The sequence below is a fragment of the Phyllostomus discolor genome, chromosome 13, assembly GCF_004126475.2.
Source record: "Phyllostomus discolor isolate MPI-MPIP mPhyDis1 chromosome 13, mPhyDis1.pri.v3, whole genome shotgun sequence".
Lineage (NCBI taxonomy): Eukaryota > Metazoa > Chordata > Mammalia > Chiroptera > Phyllostomidae > Phyllostomus > Phyllostomus discolor.
This window is the reverse complement of record NC_040915.2, coordinates 69262553-69284631: the sequence shown is the minus strand read 5'-3', so window position 1 is coordinate 69284631 and position 22079 is coordinate 69262553. Positions and strand designations below refer to the sequence as shown.

General features: G+C 45.2%; 1 protein-coding gene across 6 annotated transcripts in view; it reads right to left on the bottom strand.

The window, feature by feature from the left end:
- The window catches only part of NTM (neurotrimin), a 944650-nt gene that overhangs the window by 399400 nt on the left and 523171 nt on the right, over positions 1-22079 (bottom strand). For 2 of the 6 annotated variants that reach the window (XM_028528357.2, XM_036014146.1), the window contains exon 2: positions 6355-6439. In XM_028528357.2, the coding sequence (XP_028384158.1) occupies positions 6355-6439 (85 nt within the window). Of the gene's footprint in view, positions 1-6354; positions 7463-8007; positions 8084-22079 lie in introns of those variants that run through there. The other 4 variants (XM_028528355.2, XM_028528356.2, XM_028528354.2 and 1 more) reach the window with 3 other exon arrangements.

Here is a 22079-nt window from a genome sequence, read left to right as displayed (position 1 = left end):
CGGAGTTGTCCCAAACAATGTCAGGGACAGCATAAGGGCTAAGAAGGCAGGCTTCAGTACCAGACAAAATCAGCAGCTAGGAGATACTGTGGGGATAAACATTAGCCAACTGCCTCAGAAACACAATCAGCAGGATGCTTTTAGTAGAACGTGGGCCTTCTTTCAGGCGCAGGTTGCCCTAGGCTGGGGCTCACAGCCTAGTGTGGGCTGGGTGTCAGCTTCCTGCCACCCTTCCAGAAAGAAGACCTTGTGCATGTGAGAGGGATTGTCACTAGCCTCATTATCTGTAAACCCAGGTGGTGGAACTCCCTGGGCTCTGTAATCCTTCCAAAGACAAAAGAAACATTTCTGCAAAGCACCTGCCCTTGTAGGTGAGGAGCACTAGAGACCTGGGCCGTCCCACTGTACCCTTCTCCAGGTTCCCTTGACAACTGGCATACTCCTTCTCCTTCTGCCCCATGGTTGGTTGGGTTTCTCGTTTTCCCATTTTAGTTTTTGGCTCCATACACGGACAGAGTGTGCTTCCAGGAGCCTCCCTCTGCAGCCCCATCTGTGCATGCTCTTTGGAGCCACGGTCCACCGGCTGGATGCCTGGCAGGCCCCGCAGGTGAACACACAGGAGTCGATCTCAGGCCCGGGGGGCGGGGGGGGGGGGGCAGTCGGAATAGCACATGTTTCCAGAGTGGCATTGCTATTCTGAACAAGTTAACTCATGAACAACAGATCAATAGTTACACCACAAGACGACCACAGCCAGGAGACGCCAAACAGAGAAAGAAGGATGGGCTGAGATGTGTGTCTCTGTGCCCTTTCTCATCTGGGGACTGCTCCTTTCCCTGAGGACCTCCTGGGGCTGACCCCATCAACAGACAGCAGCATTTCGCCAAAGGTTCTGGGTAGGCAAGTGACCTGGCAGAAAGAAGGCATGTGTCATGGGTGGGTGGGTGTAGCTATGACGTAACAGGCAACGGATACAGCCCACCTGTGTCCTAGACAGAAAGACAGCAGCTCAATTACTGTGTGTATTTGTAACATCCTCAAGCAGGCCCACATCACAGAAGACCTCTCCCAGCTGCACAGACTGGACTGTGACATGTCCAGGCCAGGACACCACAAGACAACTAAGGAAAAGGGTCAGAGAAGGGCAAAGGGAAGAAGATCATGATCTCAGAGAGAGCCCTTCATTTGCTCATGCAGCCACCGTTTTCTGAGCACCTTCTATATGCTGGGAGTTTGTTACTCAGTGGAGAATAAGACTGTGAAGGTATCTGCCCTCAAGGACCTCACAGTCCAGTTGGGGAAAATAGATCATAAACACACACCAAATAAAAAAGGGAACACTTTCAGATACAGATGACTGCTCTGAAAAACTAATCCAGGGTGACCTGCCAATATAAGACGGGTGGGAGCGGGAGTGGATTATTTTCACTGGAGCGTCCAGAAAGGCTTCAGTGAGCCTCAGCTCACAAGGCTTCTGTGTGAGCTGAGGCCAAGGCGATCAACAACTGTCCAGGGGGAGATCTAGAGTATCCCCAACAGTGGGAACCAGGAGTGGATAGACTCTATGGGAAGAGCAGGTTCCCTGTATTCGTGAAATAGAAAGAAGGCCAGATACCTACTGCAGAGGATGTGAAGGGAAGGGGGGGACAGTCGCTCAGACTTTATTAGAAAAAATCGTGGGCTAAGTCCTGTGCTAGGTATTGGGATGTGAACTTGAAGAAAAGCACAGTTTTCTCCTCCAGAGGCCATGGAGTAGCTGCAGAGGCTCACAGAGGATCCATCTGCCTAAAAATGAAATGCTGCATGTTTTACGTGAGACAACGTGCCCCAGCCTCGAACATCTGGAAGGGGACTCCACGGGCTTCCCCAAGTATCAAAACCACAGTATTCTGTGCTATTCCATGGAACTGCTATATCTAACTCAACTTTAATCTTGCACATTTCTCAGACATTTTTATTAACTCATCCCTCCCCAAAATGAAATCACCCCACGGCGGCAAAGCCCACATTCTAGATACACGCCAGATGTGGAGTCAGCCTCCAATGCTCACTTTCCAGGTGATCCCAAGGAAGTATTTGGGGAATCTGCAGAAATACAACACAGAGTCATCTAAACTGACAAGCAACCCGAGGACACTCCCTGAAGGCCTCTAATGAACGGCACCCCCACTGTGGGGCGCCTCAGGCTCTCCTGCCCTCACGGCTTCCTCAGCATTTCCCTCAGAGGAGCCAGGTCCCGCCCCCTGGGAGAGAGAGTTCTCCTCTCTGACCCTGTAACAACCATTTGTTAATGGGCACCGCGCCTCGGCTGTTATTATCTCTCGTCCACAGCCTACCTTTTGGCCTTTTGAGTTGGACCCCAAACCCCAGAGTGCAAAGTCCATGCCTCATGTCTTTTCACATCCCAACACCCAGCTCAGTGCCTTTGATGTAAGAACCTCTCAATAAACCTTCGCTGATTAACCACAGTTGCATTTTAGAATACAGTGATAGAGAACTGTGGTAAGGAGATAAACTGGACGTAGGCCGGGGATACGTTCGGCTTATCGTCACTTAATTCACCTGCCCAGTAAACAAACATCTGGAAGCACGCAGTGCTCAAAGCATTACAAAGCACGGTCTCTGCTTTTCAGGAGCTGGCTGCTCCCCAATCCGCAGGGAGAAAGAAGACAGAGAGTTGGACAACGCAAGGTACAAGCTGAAGTGAGTGGTGGGGAGATTAGTACCAGGGAGGAATCAGGAGGAAGAATTCACTGGGGAAAGATTTTGCATGAAGTCGAAGAGCAAAATCCCAAGTCAACATCCCAGCCCTGCCCCTTGTGTGATTTCAGGCGCATTCCACACTCTGGGCCTCAGCTTCCTCATCTGTAAAATGGGAATGATTAAGTCTAGTTCAGGGAGCAGTTGTGAGAATTAAATGTCACTATGTGTACAAAATGTTTCATACAGTAACTGGCCAATAACTGAAAGAACATTCATCTTTTTGAACATTATTATTACTAATGCCTCACAATATGGTTTCAAAACTTCCTATCTTGTAGCCTTAATCAAACGTCAACTCTCTGTTCCTCAGTTTCCTCATCTGTGGGATGAGGATAATGACAGCCCCTGCATCATAGGGTTTTTATTAAGGTTAAATGTTAACATCATGAGGCTGGATGATGGGTGAGATATTACATAAGACATTTAGAAAACTCCCTAACAAATAGTGAGTGCTCAATAAACCTGGGTTAATATTATTATTACTGCACATTATGTTTTATGTAACCTCACCCTTCTAAAAAATAAGCATATAAACTATCAGCAGGAGGGCAGAACGAGTGAGACTGCAAATTGTTTGACATTTTTTTCAGGCTGTCCATGGCATGTCAGGTGAAAGTTTTCCCCATATCTCCACAAGAATCATTAGTGTTAATTAGATGAAATCAAACATTTTTTAAAAGTTTCCTCACATTAGAATCTGCTACTGAAAGCATTCATTCTTTGGGGACTGGAAAAGATCCTCCAAAAACGAAACTGGGGAGAACAAAGCAGAATAAAATGAAATTAGAGCAAAAAGTCCTCTGCTGGTTGAGAAGAAAACTACAAGCCTCGCTGTCACTGTCACCCACAGTGATGTGGAGTGTGGATTGTGGCTCTCCGGGGCCCAGCAGCGGTGCCCAGGGCCTCCCTGAGTGTGGTTCTATGCAGTTGGGTCACATGCTAAATGAAACAAGAAAAAGGAAGGGACGGAGGGGAGGGGGGAGGGAGGAAAAAAAGAAGAGACCCACATGTACACACAAAACAGCAAAAATAAAATAACCCAGAACCCTGGACCACTAGATTGTTGCAACCTGAAATCAGGCCAGGTGCAAAATTAGCAAATTTTATGTAAACTACTCGGACTTGTCTCTGTACAAAATGCAGAGCCTGTGTTGGGTTCAAGGGCTACCACTCCACCCAAGGGCACCCCAACATGGCGGCACTTCCTTGTCCCAGTGCATCAGAGCCTGAGAAGAATAAGAGTCATTCTGCCGAGGCAGGAGCATCCTCTGTGCAGGCTGTCTGGTGAACCTGCTGCCCGCTTCACAACCTAAATCAGGCCCATGGTCAATGGGTGGGTGTCAGGTAGACTCCAGTTGCTCTAATCCCTGCCCTGCAGGGCTCTGCTCACTGGGAGGCTCTTCCTCCTGGTGTCAGGAAGACATTCAGCCCAGGGCTGGCACAGAAGGGCAGGTGTGTCAGGAGGTCCTTTTCATGCCACAGCTGAGCTGGGTCTCGAGAGGAAGCCTCACCATATCCCATTTCCTTCATCTACACCCAAACAAGGCCAGAGTGTCTATGGCATACGTAAAAATACAAACAAACATTAGTGCCTAAAAGAGACAGGGAGAGGGACCCCAGAAAGAGACAAAAAAAAAAGATGCATGGAAAGAAAGACAAAGAAAGATAAGCCAGGCAATACATGAGAATGTGATTTTGCAGAGAAGCAGCTACTAACCCAGGCCCATCCCCTGACTGAGCATCTGTTAAACTGTGCCACTCTCTAGAGAGTTCTGTTTTTCATGACCCTAAGGGGCTGCTTTCTGGGGACCAGATCCTGGCCTGTCCAATACCCCTCATTGTTTCTCCAACATGGGGGCTACCATCTGTCAGGAGCCCTTTGCTATGTCTTCATCTTCAAATCAGTGTAGAGCTGACTACCTTCCATCTTCTCCTTGAAGATATCATCCCATTTGTTTCTCAAATGTTCTCCCTGTACAGATGTCTCTATTTTATCTGTTGGGGGTTATTCTTTGCAGCCAAAGTTTAGGGACAAAGGAGGCATCCAGAGAATACTGTATGTCATTGACTATATTGGTTTAGATGTTCATTTTTGTTTTTCTCTCAAGTACTCTGCAATCACAGCGCACTTGGAGTTCCCCTGAAATCCCTTCATAAAGCCGATGTACAGTTATTTCAGGGTGGGAGGTAGTTAGATGTTTAACCTTTGTTCACAATAGTCCCTAAAGGCCTTATGGAAGAGGTTGGTTCCAGGAAGCAAGGAGCAACTAGAAATTCACTGGGGCAATGGAGGTTAGCTCCCCAAAGACAAAGGGGCTTGGGATATTCTCAGGCCCAGTGTGGATCCTTAAAACCCACACTCCCTTGGCAAAGTCCTGCCAATGCCCCTCCTCAATGTTTTCTCTCCCGTGGGTACTGCCTTCTGTGGGCCATCCACAAACAATCCAATCGTAGAAGAACAGTCACCAGGGGGCTAAAGAGGGGACAGCAGCACCAAGAATCTTCATGTGCAACTGGGAATATCGCCACGTTGCCTTGTGGTTAGCTCAGTGGCCCAGTTTGGGAAACTTTATTTAAGAGGGCATATTAAATCAAAGAGACGTAAGAAAATCATTCTTCCCATCCATCTTCTCAACTCCTTCCTCGGGCTGACTCTCATAACACTCCAGGGAGTGAGACTCCACTACAGCCACTAATTCTGTGTTGCCCTCCCAGGGGGCATGCAGTTTGTAGGCGTAGAAATTGAGCTAGCATTTCAGGAGGCAGGGTGACCAGGGAGATAGGCGCTCACTACTTTACACAAAACATAACCAAGATTCTTCCTCTCCTCCTCCTCTGGTCCCTGTAATCCTTGGCCCCAAAAGCCAATCAGTACCTGATTCAACACTGAAACTCAGCTTCTGCTAGGTGGGTGAGTTTTCCATACACTGTTTTGGTGAACAGCACCAAGGGAGCGCAGTTAACCAGAGTAAATGATACTTTCCACAGACAAATCAGACTCCTCTCCATGACTCCAATTTCAGAAAGTGGTGTTCAAACAGGAGAAGCACATCCTGCCCACCAGTTTGTGGCCTGAAGGCCCCCAGGAAAGCCCAGGCACAGCTAGGCCCAGGACAAAACAGCAGCTCTGCCAGAGTGAGGCAGCCCAGCTGGCCACTCCCCGCGGCTTGGGCAGAGTGAGGGAATTCACAGGAAGCCACACGAGTCCTTTGGGGCTCATCAACTTCAGAGAAGACCATTCACACTGAGCCCCATCCAGGCCCCAGTCACCATGGCCATCCGCCTGGGACTGCCACAGTCCTCAATCTTAAGGACTCCCTGGCCCAGCAGCCCCTCATGCTCCCCAAGTTCTGAGCCAAGGAAGCCAGCTTTGGGGGAAACAGCTCATCTCCTGAACCTCTGAGAGGTTCCCGATGAAACCGCCAACATTCCCAGGACAGAGTATATCCAGCGCATCCATCAACTGTGCAGCCCAAAAAATCAGTAGCCATCCTGCGTGCCGCTCCAGTACACACACCTGCACCCCTACCCCTCTCTTCCCACCCCCCTCTCAAATCATTGTGAAGTCATTGAAGAATGGCAGCTCCCTACCTGAGGGTGGCGCTCTCCCCCTGCCGGACCGTCACGTTGTCCATAGCTTTGGGGAAGGTGGCATCTCCGCTGCGCACGGGCACTCCTGTGGGTACAAGGAACAGCAGCCTGAGAGACACGACCACGAGGCACTTCCAGGGCAGGAACAGGTACCCACAGACCCCCATCCTCGACAGCCACAACTTCCCAGAACTCCTGCAGCTGCTCGGCACACGCCCCCCGGGCGAGCACAGGAAGTGGGTGGGGTGGGGGAGCGAGCACAGGGACTGAGCAGTGAACTAGCGGCGATCCAGAGGCGCGGGCAGGAGAAAAGCGCGCAGACTCCTCCGAGTCTAATATTCCTCTCCCAAACCCAGCCTCAGCGTTCCAGCCTCGGAGAACCAGTTTCCACGGAGGACATTCAAAGGGGGATTCCTCGGTGCTGCTTCGGCCGCAGAAGGTGGCCGAGAAAAGGGAAGCTCAAGGCAGGTGAAAGGTGTGGGCAGGTCTCAGGAGTCCCTTCTTTCCGTTAACAGTTCAGACATGGCACTTTGGAGTGGAATAAGCACTTTGGTACCCGAAGCGGGGCAGAGGGTGGGTTAGATCCGGCCACGCAGAGAAGGTCTGCAATCCCTCAGTTCGAACAAGGGGAAATCCAACACTTTCTTTGTAAGTTTCAGAGGACGGATTGCCAGCAGAATACAATCTGTAACAATAGCAGAGATGAAAAGTAGAACACGCAGGAGGCAGCAGGGGGTGTGCGAGGAGAAGACGGCTGTGCCGGATCTGGCCCCGGGGATCCTGCCGCAGCCTCCTAGGTCAACTTCCTCGGAGCCGAAATGCGCGCTGCAGCTGCTGCGACGTAGCCGCTCTCGGCTGGGGAAGTGGCCGCAGTGGCGGCCAAGGCAGGGACGACCAGGCGGAGGCGGACCTCGGCGGCCCCTTGCTCGCTCTTTTGCTCGCTCGCTGGGGAAAGCGAGGCGCAGCCGGCAGGCACCGGCGCCGCGCGGAAGCCACGCTCAGCGGCCGCCCCCGGCCTCCGCGCCGCCTTCCTCCCGGGAGCAGCCCCGACGCGCACGGGCCCCGACCGCCGAGGTTGTCATGGCAGCAGCTCCATCACTGACCGCCACTTTCTCCGGTGTCGGCGCCGCGCGAGCGGGCGGACTGCGCGCTCATCCCGGCGGGCGGGCGCGGGGCTCGGGCGGGCGCCCACCTTAACCCCCGCCGCGCCGCGCTGCGCCGCTGCAGTGCACCAGCCAAAGCGAGGAATTTAACCATTTCCCACCTTGAAAAACTGTCACTTGCAAATTAAGAAAGCAAAGTTACCACGCAGTTTTAATAAGCCCAAGACATCTTAATAAAGGTCACAAACTAATTAACTAGGAAAGGCAAACCCTGTAGCTTGCATACATGCACCTTAAAAATTATCAAATTAATTCCATTAGCATGTAGAGTGTTGGGAAGATGTTTTAGAATAATTTCATTTCTATTCAGTAGCCCATGCCCACACCACCAATCTCCCACCCACAAAAGCTGGTATAAAACACCAGAGAATTGACGCAACCATTCTAAATAGAGATCTTCCATATACAAAACAACTGCAAAATGACGGAAGCTTCTTAGTGTGTGAAACTGGCAAAATTGCATCGAAATCTTGATCAAGTTCTGACTTACATTCTTTATCCTTGTCTTGTCGACATTAAAAGATCCTAGCCCTTCAAAAGAGCTCACTCAGATGAATGAGTGTGAGCCTCTGGCTTTATTCATGCAGTGGACTCCTAAGTTTCCTGGGCTTCACACTCTTGCAGAGCTGATTTCACCTTAATAGGTGCGTTTTTCCAATTTTTGAAGCCTGGGGGAAAACTGAATTCCTCTCAATTCCTGTCACTTTCCCTCTCCAAATACTATGGGTCCCTGGGTACCTACATTTTTATTTCTCCCTTAACTTCAGCTCTAGCGGGAATGCGGTGCATTCCCCTTCCTAGGCCTGGCTTCTGAGCAACAGCGGGGGAAGCCCCCAGCGACCCAGGCTACACAGCAGCGCTAACACTGCTATGCTGCCTTCTCAGGGACTGCAGATCTGAGCTCCCTGCACCGACACATACTCTCCCCCGGGGACAGAGAGGAGGCAGGAGTGGCTTGTTTTTTCCCCTCAACTTTCTATAAAATCTAACCAGGAAGATAGATAGATAGATAGATAGATAGATGATAGATAGATAGATAGATAGATAGATAGATAGATGGATGATAGATAGATAATAGATAGCTAGAAAAAAAAAATATATATATATACACACACATACTGTCAAATAATAGAAAAATATTCTTTCTGAAAAGCCATCTAGCCAACACCAAAGAGATGGAATCATTATAAGGGTCCTAATACCGTACATTCCTTGCACCTCGCAGGTAGCAACCACCACTTTCATGTAACACGTGTGTTAGGATGACACAAGCATTTCACCTGTCACATCCCCCTCACTCTAACTACTTTCGATTGGTAGGGACTGAGGCCAGGTTTGCAGGTGCGGAAGCCAAACTCCAGGGTAGCAAGGAAAGACTGAGCATGCTGGCTTTTCTCTTTCAGGAGTTGACTAGAAAGTGATCAACCTGAAAAGCTGAGCAACATTACACTGAGGATCTTAATTAATCTATCATAAGACCCATTTCCCCTGCTGTCCTCTGGTGACTTTTTCTGATAATAAATTCTCGGGGAAACTCATCTGCTACTTTTGGCCAGTGGGAACCATTTGATATATAGCACCCCAAAAAATCAACTGTCAACTTATGGCCAAAACAAAAGACTTTACTATGGAGGGGGGTGACATTTATAGAGAGAACGAGAGTTTTGCTTCTATTTTTAAAAGAAAAGGAGGAAAATTCCCCTATTTTAGCACCAGTTTATTCTTGCTAGTCTCTATTTCATCTTCATTTTACAATGGAAAGTTGTGGAAATAGGAAATTGAGTGATTTCACCAAGTTAAGATATGTGATAACAGACATACAGTGTGATATTGTTTTCTGATGTTCAGTTTGCTGAATTTGGGGTTCTCCTTTCCCAAAAGCCTAAGGACTCACCTCTAATGATCCAACCATTTTAACCACCCCCATTCTCCCCACTCCACCAACCCCTCTTTGTAAATCCCGCCGCCTCATGTGGAAACAAAGGCTGGCCACGAGGAAGGAGAGGGACTTCTCATGTCTTTGGAGCCATTTCCCTGCAGGCTGGAGAATGGCAGTGATGATTCCTTTCATGATAAATTCTAATCCTGGATTTTGCATCTAATTCCTAGGTAGGTACAAATGAGCATTAGTTTTTGCATCTAGGAATGTAGATAATGACAACAACAGGCCTTCCCTAGGGGCCTACATACATGATTAACTCTACAGTAAAATACTTAGAAATCCATTTAAGGTAGAAGATGCTCTATTAATACACTTTGCCTGCCACCAGTTCATTATTATGGCTGGGCAGAAAAATAATTCTTCCTACGGGCCCTTTAAGATGTTCAGTTTATACCAGTGTGCATGCAGTTGATCTAAGACAGTCAGACCATCTTTGTCTCTGGCCGTGAAAGGACAGTGCTGAGCTGCAGCATCCCAGCATTTGCTGAAAGGAAACCCAGCAGAGCTCAGGTGCCACTCAGGATGAACAAAGAAAAGCCACTCACAACTTCATACCTGCTCTTCAAACCCAGGGATCTAAACTTTATTCAAAAAGGCAAGTTTAGAAAGTGGAGAAAGATCAGAGAGGCCCTCACAATTAACAAGGCAGAATCCACTTCTTTCCAACCCTTTACTGAAGTGGTTTGAATAGGTGAAGATCAAAATCACACCGACGCCCTCCCCATCCCCTAATCACTAAATATAACCAACATTTAGTGGCTTATCTTCTCTCCTGTCTATTGCATCATAAAAACTGCTGGATTTATTGTATTTTCCCCAACATATCCAAGTTAATGAAAAAGGGATGACAGTCAGAGCAATTTCATTATTTGTGTTCTTTATAGAAACAACCTATTTTCTGCCTCCTGGAAAGCAGATTCCTAATGAGCACCCATCTCCACCTACTTTCCCATCTCCCTCGCCTTCCTCCCTCCCTCCCCTCTTACATACACATATACCGTACACATAAATCAACTTGTCACAGCTTGTCTCTGTGCTGACAGCTGTAATTGCTTCAGGTTATAAAAATATCTATAGGACAATGCCTTTCAAACACACGCATACACGCACACGCACATGTACACACAGCCTGGGCAAAAGAAAACAATCATATTCCCTTTAAGAGTCCTGTGACTGCAAAGGAGAGGTGAGCAGGAGCCTGGCCTGCACCATGGGGAGTGCTGAGGGGCAGGTGAGAAAAGAGGTACACGGAGAATTAGGCGCAGGCAGCATCCACACACTACAGCAGGGTTGGAACTGGAACAATTTCTCATGAAAGGGAAATCAGCTGTTGTTTTTGTTTGACTCTGCTACCTACAGCAGGCCTGGGTTAGCTAAAGAGCTGTGAATATTTCACACAGGAGACCAAAAGAGGAGCTCTGGCTTAAGAAATGCCAGTTTCTCTTCTCTAAAAAGGCTAAAGGCCCCCCTCTCCTGGTGGAGAGTCCAAACTGGAGCACAGGCGAGAAGATGGCAAAGGCAGGGTAACTACCATGGTGTGGCACCAAATTGATATGGGAAGGTGGAATCAGAAAAGGTGGTGTCGATCTGGATAAAGAGATGCCTCCAGAGGAGCAGGGCAGGGCTGGACTCTGGAAGAATACGTGCTATCCCTCCTCCTATGTGCTTGTAGGATCAAAATAAAATCGCTTGACTGGGCTGGAGTCTAGCATGTTAGGATTTCAGCAGGAAGAGCGAAAGAGGAGAAGAGGCTTCCGTGGAGAAAAAAATGAGGTCACTAATAGAATGGAGAAGGAAGATAGAAAGAAATAGCAAAGGCTAGACTCTCTGTGGACCTTGAAAGCCACCAAACTTCATAAGAGATGCATGTAGTGCAGAAATGGCCAGTAGAGCACTTGGTAAGTAGACAGAAAAGAGAAAGGAGCAGAGTGAATAATCAAAATTGAAACACCTTAAAAGCAAAAGCCAGACACCCAAAAGGGAATATCTCAAGAGCCAGAGGTTTGTGGGGGAGAATCTTTCCTCATCTTGGTTTTGGTTCACAATGAGACCCTGGATTCCCAAGATCACAGAATCATACAGTCAGAGGGAACCTTGGAAGAGGAATAGTATCACACTCTCATTTCATAAATGGGGGTTGAACCCCAGGAGAGAGGAATAATTGCTGTAGGGACTAAAGTTAATAACTGGCAAACCAGAACTAGAACTCAGGACCCCTGCTCCTGCCCGGTGTTGTTTGCACTGTACCTGCCAGGTAAGGGCACTGCATAAGAGCTAAGTAGTAAAGTTCTTCCTTTGGCTGCTCTGTCTACAGGCAAGAGAGAATTATAGAGGAAGTCATGTCATTACTGCCCAGTGTATCTCTGGGTATTCAATTATTCAACTGCATTCAGTGCTTTCAGTAAACTTTAATGAATAGGGTTTGAGCTCCTTCTATGTACCAGGAACTGTGTTGAAAGTAGGAGACGCGAGATGGAAGGCATAGCCCTTCCCCTCAGTTTGCTTACAGTATTGGGCTATTGGGCTTGTGGGTGGTTTTATGTGTATGTACATTCAGGACTGTTGAAGTTATAATGAACTCAACCCTGTGCTCTCTGTAAGCCCTTGAGACCATCCTCGTTGCTGAGAAAAACAAACTGGAAGGTGCCTACTCTTTGGAATAGTTTTTCCAATTACTTGTCCTGATATTCAGACATTGGCCATGGTTTTCTAAGCTTTAGGTGGCATTAGGAGGGGAAGGGATGCTCCCAAGGATTTATAAATGCAGGGAAGAAATTCATCTACTCAACAAACAAGCATTTAGTGCACATTGAATGCCAGCTATGCATTAGGTGGTAGATTTAAGCTGTGGATGAGAGAGAAAAACCAAAACCAATGCCAGGATTACTTACCCTTATAAAGCACACTGTGTAGTAGGAGCAGCAGATTTTTCTTATTGTTCTATTACTGTTGTCCCGATTTTCCCCCATTGGTCTCACTGCCCTGCCCACCCCACCTCCCCCAGAGTCTCACAGTCAATAATCCCCACCCTGTTGTCCATGTTCATGGTTCCTTGACTAGACCCTTCTCCTTCTTTCCCCTTTATCCCCCTCCTCATTCCCCCCTGGTCACTGTCAGTCTGTTCCTTGTTTCCATGACTCTGGTTCTATCTTCCTCACTTGTTTGTTTTGTTCATTAGGTTCCACTTATAGGTGAGATCACATGATGTTTGTCTTTCACTGCCTAGCTTATTTCACTTAGCATGATGCTCTCCAGTTCTATCCATGCTGTTGTGTATGGTAGGAGTTCCTTCTTTCTTTCTGCTGAGTAGTATTTCATTATATAAATGTACCACAGTTTTTTGATCCACTCAGCAGATTTTAAGGAAGAAGTTTATAAAACAGTGGCAACATTTATGAAAATCCCTATGAGGAGTAAGGGGAAGAATGAATGTAACAGAAGGTTCTCATGGAATCTGGAGGATCGGGACATGTTTCCCTCAGGAAATGACTGTAAACTGGGACTTCATAGTAACAAGGAGAGATGAAGGGACAGGCGGTATGGGCAGGATCCTAGGTGCAGGCAGACAGGACAGAATCTTCACACCCCAGGCCTGGAAGGAGCACAGGCTGCTTTTCATATTCTCAGATGGTTCTCACTTAAGGGAAGGATGGATATGTCTGAGGGACTGTGTGTGTCTGACAGAAAACTTCTAAACACTACAATGTCGTGTTCATGCATTTATCAATTCTGTCACTACACTTTCACTGATGACGTGTGACCATGGGATGTGGACTTAGACAGGCCAGAAGGCAAACCCCCATCTTCTCCAAGACTAACCGAGTAACCACTATTTGTAAAATAGTGGTGATCATGGTACCTGCTGCACAGAGTTGGTGAGAGATGAAATGAGACAAGAGAGGTGAAGAGTTTAGTGAAGGGCCTGCTCCGAGGCAGGAGCTAACTATGTGGTGGCTCCTGTGCCCTGGGGCTGGGAGGGTGGGCCAGTGGAGGTGCTTCTCGCATTCACAGGCGAGATATTCATTCAAAGAATCCAATAGCCCGAAGAGCATAGGCCTATGTGCACCATCTGTGTGCACCTCCTGCGGGGCTTCATCCCAGAGACAGAGCAAAACACCACAGCAGGATGTGGTCAGAGAGAGGAAGTGGCTCAGTTTTCAAACTAGGACAGGAAGAAGGGTGACCCTCAGGTTGTCACCCCAGTGTGGAACCCCAGTGTTCTCCAAGAGCACACAGGAGATAAGCCTGTGGGAAAGAGCCCATGCTGGAGAAACAGGAAAGGGCTTTCTCTTTCCCAGACAGCAGGAACTTTTCTCTGTCATGTTCCCACAGGCTCCTGAAAGGTGGTGAGATACACTGAAAAAAAGAAAAGGCACCTCCATCTCAACACGTGGTAAGTGCTGCCCTCTGACCTCCTTCTGGCAAAGCCTTGAGCCCTTCTTTTCTCCTGTGTGCTTGATGGCTGAAACCAGAGTCTCCTCAAGTCTAGATGGTAGACTAGTTCTTTGATACTACTCTCTTGTGCCTGACTCATTGTTCTTCCTGGCTACCATTGAGCATCACAGGGCAGTGATTCAGGATCAGTCCAGTGCCCTCTGTGGAAGGGAGCAAGGTTTCATGCAAACACTCATCTACATGCAAAAATAGACACAGTTCTAATGTTTTCAGGGTTCGGCCCAAACAGAGTCAGGTGGTACCTTCTATCTAGAAAGAGCTCTTTGTATGGCACACTCATCAGCCCCCAGCTTGGAGCTTAAAAGCCTAAGTTCGCTGTCAGAGGAACGGCTCTTGCCTCTGCCCCTGCATACTTTACTTTCTAAACAGTCATGTAGTACACATGTTTTTTTAACCCATCTCTTCATTTTCTTTCGTGGTTTTACTCATTGTTCTCCAGCCAAGAGCAGCAATAGAAGAAGTAAATTATAATGAGACAAGTATTTGCTCAATAACACATGGACTTCATTGTACTTTTTGTTGAAAGTGACATTCCATAAACATCATTTTTAAACCAGCAGATTTTAGTTCTAGTCTCAGCTCGGGGCATTATGATGTCACCTTGGAGAAGTTGCTTGCTTTCTTGAGTTGCCACCTTCCTCGTTTGTCAAAAGAACCATCTTCATAAATGGGTCTTTGAGAAGCTCCAATGTTCATGGAGCCAAATGGGCTAATGCACTTTTGAAAGTTGAAAGAACTATTCTAGAGTAAGACGGCAGCTCAGTAGAGGGGCTGGGGTCAAGGGTATTGCATTCAAGCCTCAAGTCCTCCACTTACTGGCTGTGTGAAGCTGCCCAAGTCACTTTTACATTCCATCTAAAGGAGGAGGTTGGATTAGATGACTTCTGAGGACCCTTCCAGCTCGGATGGTCTATAGCTTTAATGCTTCTTAACACTTTTCTCAAAAGCTCTTTTTCCTTCATATTCAGTTACTAGTTCTTCCTGTAGAGAAATAGCTCTTCTCATCATGTCCTTCCACTCTTCTCACTCAACAAGGTATCCACTTCGAAAGTCAGAAAACTGCCGCACAAAGAAATTCATGGGCTGCCCTGAGTCCAAATAAAGCAAGCTGACGGCAGGGCCAAGGAGGTTCAAATTCCCCTGATTGAGGGTTTCGTTAAGAAAAAGAAAATCCCACCATGCAACTAGCAATGTTAATCTTCAATAAATATGCTCTTAATATTTAACTGGCATTTATTTAAACTTACAGTAAGTGTCCTATTAAATCTAAATTAATTGCCCATTTGGGAATCTTCCCCTAAAGTCTAGCTGGAACATGGCTGTCTAGATCATAGTGTGTGCTAGGCATTCAGCCATAAGGAGAATATTTAAGCCATCCTTCAAGACTAGACTATTAGAAGACCATGCTTGGAAGGGCCTTAGAGGTCAACTGGACTAGTAAGTTTTATAACCTGTGTCTTTTGACTTTCTGGGGGCCTATTTTTCTCGACTCTTCATAAGGGCGTATTGTGTGTTCCTTAAAACTACCATTCTCCCTCCTATTTTTTATATATATTTTTAATCTCTCTCTCTCTCTTCCCCTCTTTCCAGTAGTGAATTTTTTTCCATTTGTATTTTAGACTTAATCTGCTGTGTTTTTGTCTTAGTCTCTCTTGAATTTCTTAGGATAAGCTATCTTAGGCACAGAGCAAATTCTGTATACAGAGATAGATGCATATGTGTATACACATACAGTATTTTATTTGTCACAAATTACATTTTATAATAGCAGTTGCATATAAAAGACTAAGAGCTGTGAAATAGCCCCTGAGTCACACTGCTTTATAAGGGGCAGTGAGAGTGTAATTGGGTAGAACTGATCTTTGCTATCCCTGAAATCAATCAATATTTTTTATTATAAATGTGGCCTTGGCTGAACTTCTGGGATGTTATTTTGCTATGATTATAACACGTTTACAACATTTCCACATCACACACACACTTGAGCACACACATGCCCACAGACACACACACACACTCACCCACTGGTTTCAATTAGTTTACTAGTAAAACATGTGGATTAAAGATAAACACCTAACCAGATGGGTTAGTGTTCAAGCTGAATTAACTTTCCTCAAGAAGTAGAAGTGGTTGAGACTAAAATAATTTACCTTAAGGATTCTGAAGGTTTTGGTGCCTGAGTTAGATTTATACCCGTGCACTGGCCGCCCTGCAGGGCCTGCGGAGGGGCTGGTGACTTAGAGAGGAATGGAGCTGGAGATGGGAGTAATTAGGGGGCTAGGAAGGCACAGGTGAGAAGGAAGGGGGGTGGATGGGAAGGCCTGCCACAAGTTTGTAGGAGGACTGAAAATATCCTCCACTGTTTGTGGAAGGCTTGCATTTGCCCTGCCGGGAGGGTCCATGCTTCTTTGTATTTCTAACTAAGCCAATACACAAACCATCAGCCTTCCTTTCTCTCCTTACTTCTATCACTGTCAACTTAGACTGAAGACACCACACAATCCTTAGAGTGTCTTTAAAAAAATCCTTTGTCTTCAAAGCTCTTTATTCTTTATTTTATTGAACCTTAGACATTCAGGAAATAATTGAACACATTTCTATATACTTGTGCGTTATCCAGGCTTTTATCTTATCTGCCCATCTTTACTCATTACCATTCCTAGTTCAGGGCCTTCACAATGAAGTAGAGGAGGCTGCAGTTAGAACACCCACATCCCTTCTGACCTGGGAGTCGGTACTAGTTTTCCCACCTGCAAAGGAATGATTTCCCTAAAGCTTTTGTACACTTCCTTTGTCTAGTTTACCAGAAAGCTACAAGTGGTGCTGCAGGTAGTGAGAATGTCAGAGCAATTTGTGAGTGGCGTGGGAGCGTGGACGTAATTGCTGCTCGGGTAGCATTAAACCTGGGGGGCGGGGAGAGAACAGGGAAAATGTTATGAGTGTGCATGTGAATAAGCGACAACACGTGAAAATAGTTTACCTAGGCTTTCACAACTGTTTTGACAAGGTGTCAGGATCAAAGATGCCTTTTTTTCCAAAGGTAGAAAATTAGTTTAAAGCTAAGACACAAATCAAAACTGGAATGACATGTTTCTATATGGAGAAGAATTAATACTGGATTCCCCGAGGGAGAGTTGCCGGGACAAAGCAAATGCAATATCTTTATCAATGATCTGTCAAAGGGAATTCATAGAGAACTCTCCCAAATTTGCAGAGACATTAAGCGTCCTTAAATAATTAAATCTTCAGTTGACAGGGATGAGCTTCAAATAATCCACAAAGTTATGAGATTGTGTAAAGAAGTGGGTAAATACAGCGTAGTGGAAAAATCATCTCAAGTGTGCTTCTGGGATGCTGGACTCTGGGCAGTGGTTAAGGAGCAGTGATGAGGAGTAAACCAAGCATGGATGTTGGTGTTAATTGCTTTGATTTTAAGTCTTAGCTCAGCAAATTGCCAGCTTGACCTTGGATAATTTGCTTACCTCTTGGAGCCTCAATTTTCTCCTATACTAAGTAGGAGCATCAGCTACCTCATGGACTTGCTTTGAGGGTTAAATGAGACAGTACATATAAAATACCCAGGGAAGCACCTGGCATGTGGTATAGGCTCCACAAATGGTAGCTAGTGATTATTCTTTACAACCCAGAAGAACAGCCTTGGAAATAGTCATGGCCAGTGGCTTCCAAGCTGTAGTCCTTACAGCATATTTTGGACTGTGAGACCACATGTTATCACCTGCAGGTGTCAGGACTTTTTGCAAAATAAAAATAAATGTCAGGTTCAACATTTCACTAAAGCTATTAGGATATTGGAACATATAGGAATAAAGAAATGTTGCCTTTATGCGAAATTACTATATTCTATATTATATGGTAATGTAGGCTATTCTGTTACTCTATTCCAACATTACTTATAATAGTTGCCATTACAAATAATAGAGGAATTTCATGTGCCCCACCTCTAACGTGAGAAATTTGGAGTCACGTCGAATCCCTCCTCCCCCTCCGCTGCACACTCCCACAACATTCATCCAATTGTTTCTTTTTTGTGGGCTCTGCATCCAAAATATCTCCTAGGTCCTGCCACCTTTCTCCACTGCCTTACTCTGCCCTCAGCCATCCCGTTTCCCTGCTTCCTTCCTTGGACGGCCGCGATTCCTTCTTACATGCCTTCCTTCCATCTGCTCTTGCCCGATCTATTTCAGCCTCCACACTGAAATGAAGTTGTCCTGAAATTCTGACCATGTCACTCTTTGACACCATCGTTAGGGGATCCCCAGGGCAATCTGAATAAAGCCCCCAAATCCCACATGGTTTCTTAGCCTTGAATGTGTGGCCTGTGTCTATTTCCACTTTTTTTCCTGGTACTTCTTCCCTTATGGAGCCATATTGGTCTTTATTTTATTACTATTTTAATCCCACAAGGGTTCCTCTTTCTCAGCTCAGAGGCTTTGATATGTTGCATTCCTTCCTAAAATACTGTTCTTATATTTTCCTGTCTAAGTTCCATTCATTCTTTTCTGTTCTAATTTCCTCACAAAGACCTGACTTTAACTGCTCCATTGAATTGGGGTAAATGCCCATTGCATCGATACTTCTAACATTCACAATACTTGTAATAGTTTAAATTCTGTCTTTTTCTGTTATATTCCTGAAGCCTAAACAGAATTCCTGGCACAGAGTAGATTTTTTATAAACATTAGTTAAATTTAAGTAAATAGTACAACTGGGGAAACTTTAAAAATTAAAATGATTTTCTGGCAGAAAGTTCAAATGAAGGAACATTAAATAGATAAAGACATTTGGTATGTATTAAATGTAAGGGTAAGGTCTCCACACTCTTAATGGTAAAAGTCTAGCTAGAAATAAAAAATAACCCCAATAAATTAAGAGATGGGGGTTTAAGGATAAAAACAAGCACGTCTATATAAAAGGTTATATAGGCAAAAGTAATATATAAATAGGATAATGAAGGGCTTGGACAAATTAGTGGGTGACAGACCTACACTGGTTTATTAGGTTAGGGGTGTCTGATGTATAGCTCTAACCTTTGAAATATGATTCCCATGCAAAATTACCTCTGTCCAAAACTGGTGACTAGGACATCTGAATTGATATGACCTGGTATGACCTTTCTAATGTCATGTTTCCATTTGTGTGGTAATTCTATTTGTCTACATTGCTAGGATAAGGGATTATGCTTATCTTTCCCATGCATACCTTACAGCCACCTGTTTTAGAGTACGTAGGTACACTTGGTAAGAGCATATTTGAAATGCTGCAAGAAAATCCATGTATGTGTGTATGATTTATGTGAAAAGTGAACCCAGAGCAAGGGAAAAGGGCCTTTTAGGTAGAATTCATGGGACACCTTCTGTTCTTACTGTCCACTGCCTGGGCTATTTCCCCCATGTCTGACTCCTGGCTCCCACTCTTAACAATGGCTTGGGACTCCTGCTCCACCCTGCACTCACTGTGTCCTTACTTCCTGATATACTTCTGGCACTATTCACACTTCCATTGACTGCCTCATTCCAAAGGCTCAACTCTAGAAGAACAAGATTACGACATGTGTCTTGAAACCTTTGCTCTTGTGACCTTTGTTTTCCTCCTCACTGCTTCCCTATGTCAGCCTACTTTTCAGGAAACAGTGGGAAACAATTAGTTTTATATAACTCACATTTTGAGTCTAGTGGAAATGAACCTGATAGCCATAGTCCAAAACAATAGACAATGAACTATGTTCTTAGCTTATGTTCCATATGATGTGTTTCCCCAGAAGGCATCTAACTGTAACCTCATTTGGGAACCCATATTAGTCATTTTTATCTTCTGAAGACACAGTTGAATAACATGTATGTAACCCCCAGAGATCCAAAGAAATAGCAATCCCAAAATCAGAGGGCTCTAGAAAATGTTCTCCAAAATCAAGTTTCGATTAAGTTACTTGGAAAGATTGTTCCTGATTGCCCAGCTGAAATGAAATCATCCCTTTTACATTTATTGAACAACTATGTACCAGGGGGGATGATATAATACAATAGGAACTGTCATACCCTTCGTCCAGCCCCCAAAGCTAGAGCCTGCTGCAGAGACAAACATCCAGGATAATCGTACAGATAATCAATGAATCACTAGTAGAATACACATTACAGTGAGAACGTGCAAGATTACAGGAGAACAGAAAAAGGAGGGGACAGTGTGTTATTCATTACCACTGTATCTCAGCTAAGAACAGGTAAAATATATTCAATAATAAATCAAAGTGAGAAGGCTGATTGAATGAATAAAGACATAAAAACATCTAGAATCTAACATCTCAGTATTTTTCCACAAGGCCAGTCAGTGGTACCTCCCTTACACAGACATCTCTACCAGACCCCTTTTTTTCTCCTAAGAGGAAGTAGGGTTCTAGGAAACTGGGGTGCCCTCCTCATGTTCTTATTATTTGTCAAACCAAAGTAAGAGACGTTTATAAATCAAGCTATATAAATATTTTCAGTACACTCATTTTGCTCTTGGGAAAGCTAGCTCATCATACTCTCAGAAAAAAAAAAAATCCACTCTAATCCCAACATCCAATTTATGACCTCCTAGCTCTTCCTATCCAAGAATAACATTAATAATAATCAGACTATTAGCCAGGGTGCTTGGTTTGAACCTGAAAAATTTGTGAAATGATCTTATAAATTATTTTCCAAGGATATCATCTTTAAGCATTAACAGGCACAACTGACTCTGAATTCTGGGAATTGAGCATAATTACATGGAAATTGACAGGACACAAATGCCAAGAATCCTGTTAACCTTTCATATTTTGAAAAAATTCTCCTTATAATTATCTTTTTTCCCTTTGTCTTAAAATGTTACTGATGAATATTTACAGGCTTACACAAACATGGAAGTGAATGGATTGTAGAAACGTGATCTTTGTTTGGAATCCTAGAATTTTCCAGGCAATTCCATAGCATAGGGAGGTGCTAAATAGGCACTTGGAACATGGCTATTTCTAGAAGTTGTATCCATCTTTGTATTAGCTCTGCTCTAGTTCTCTGCTTATAATTATCCACGCTGAGTAGGTGCTCCTTTGCATTAGCAATTACAGTGAAAACGTAGGTCTGAGGCATTTGGTGTCTAATGCAATCTCTGACCTGTTCTATGTCTTTGGAAAAATCACTGCACCTTTTTAGTGCTTCGGATTTCCCTTCTGTGAAGTGAATGTAATGGCATTTAAGTCTCACAGCAATAATATTTGCATAGTGCTTTAAACTTTACTGTGGGCATTTGCATCTGTTATGCCACTTGGGTAGGGATGTCCCCTGCACACCACCCCCCTTCTTTCTGACTTCACTGACACAGCTAAGGTGCCCTTGTTTCTTTTCTCTACTATTTTAATTAAATCGTAACTCATCTGCCCCACAACTCTGTCTGTACCTAAAGCAGGACTTTCTTACAGGGGCAGCGTAGACTGCTTGGGGAGTGGTAAGGAGTTGGTGGGGAGTGGGGGGACACTTGCAGTCACCATAATAGCTGAGAAGCTCTTGCCACTTAGTGGGATCAAAACAGCAAGACAGTCAGCGATGCAGGGGGATTCAGTCACAGATGCTGAATGCTTGCCAGACATTTAGGTGAATGAACCTAATATGTTTTCATCAAAATTAGCATGTGCTGCATTGATAAAGAAACACAAAATATTTTTGTAATGTTTTAATGTTCACTAAACCTCTTAAGAATGAAACTCCCTTTGAGCTAAGAGAAAGTCGTGTTTTGATTTGTTCAGATCTTCGCCAAGAGTTTTTCACTAGCTTAGGAAATCATGTGACCCGCGATAATGCCTCTCTCCGGGTCTGAGTCCCCGTACTCCTTCCCTGTGGCAGTCTGTATGGGGGTGGCCATTCATGGAGATCCCATAGAGGGACCCAAGCACCTACACGTCATTACATCCTGAGGTGGGGTTGTGCCTAAAGATTAAGTTTACAGTTATTAGATTATCAATCTTTTTTAAAGATTTTATTTACTTATTTATTTTTAGAGAGGGAAGGGAGGGAAAAAGAGAGAGAAACATCAATGTGCGATTGCTGGGGGCTGTGGCCTGCAACCCAGGCATGTGCCCTGACTGGGAATCGAACCTGCAATGCTTTGGTTCATAGCCCACGTTCAATCCA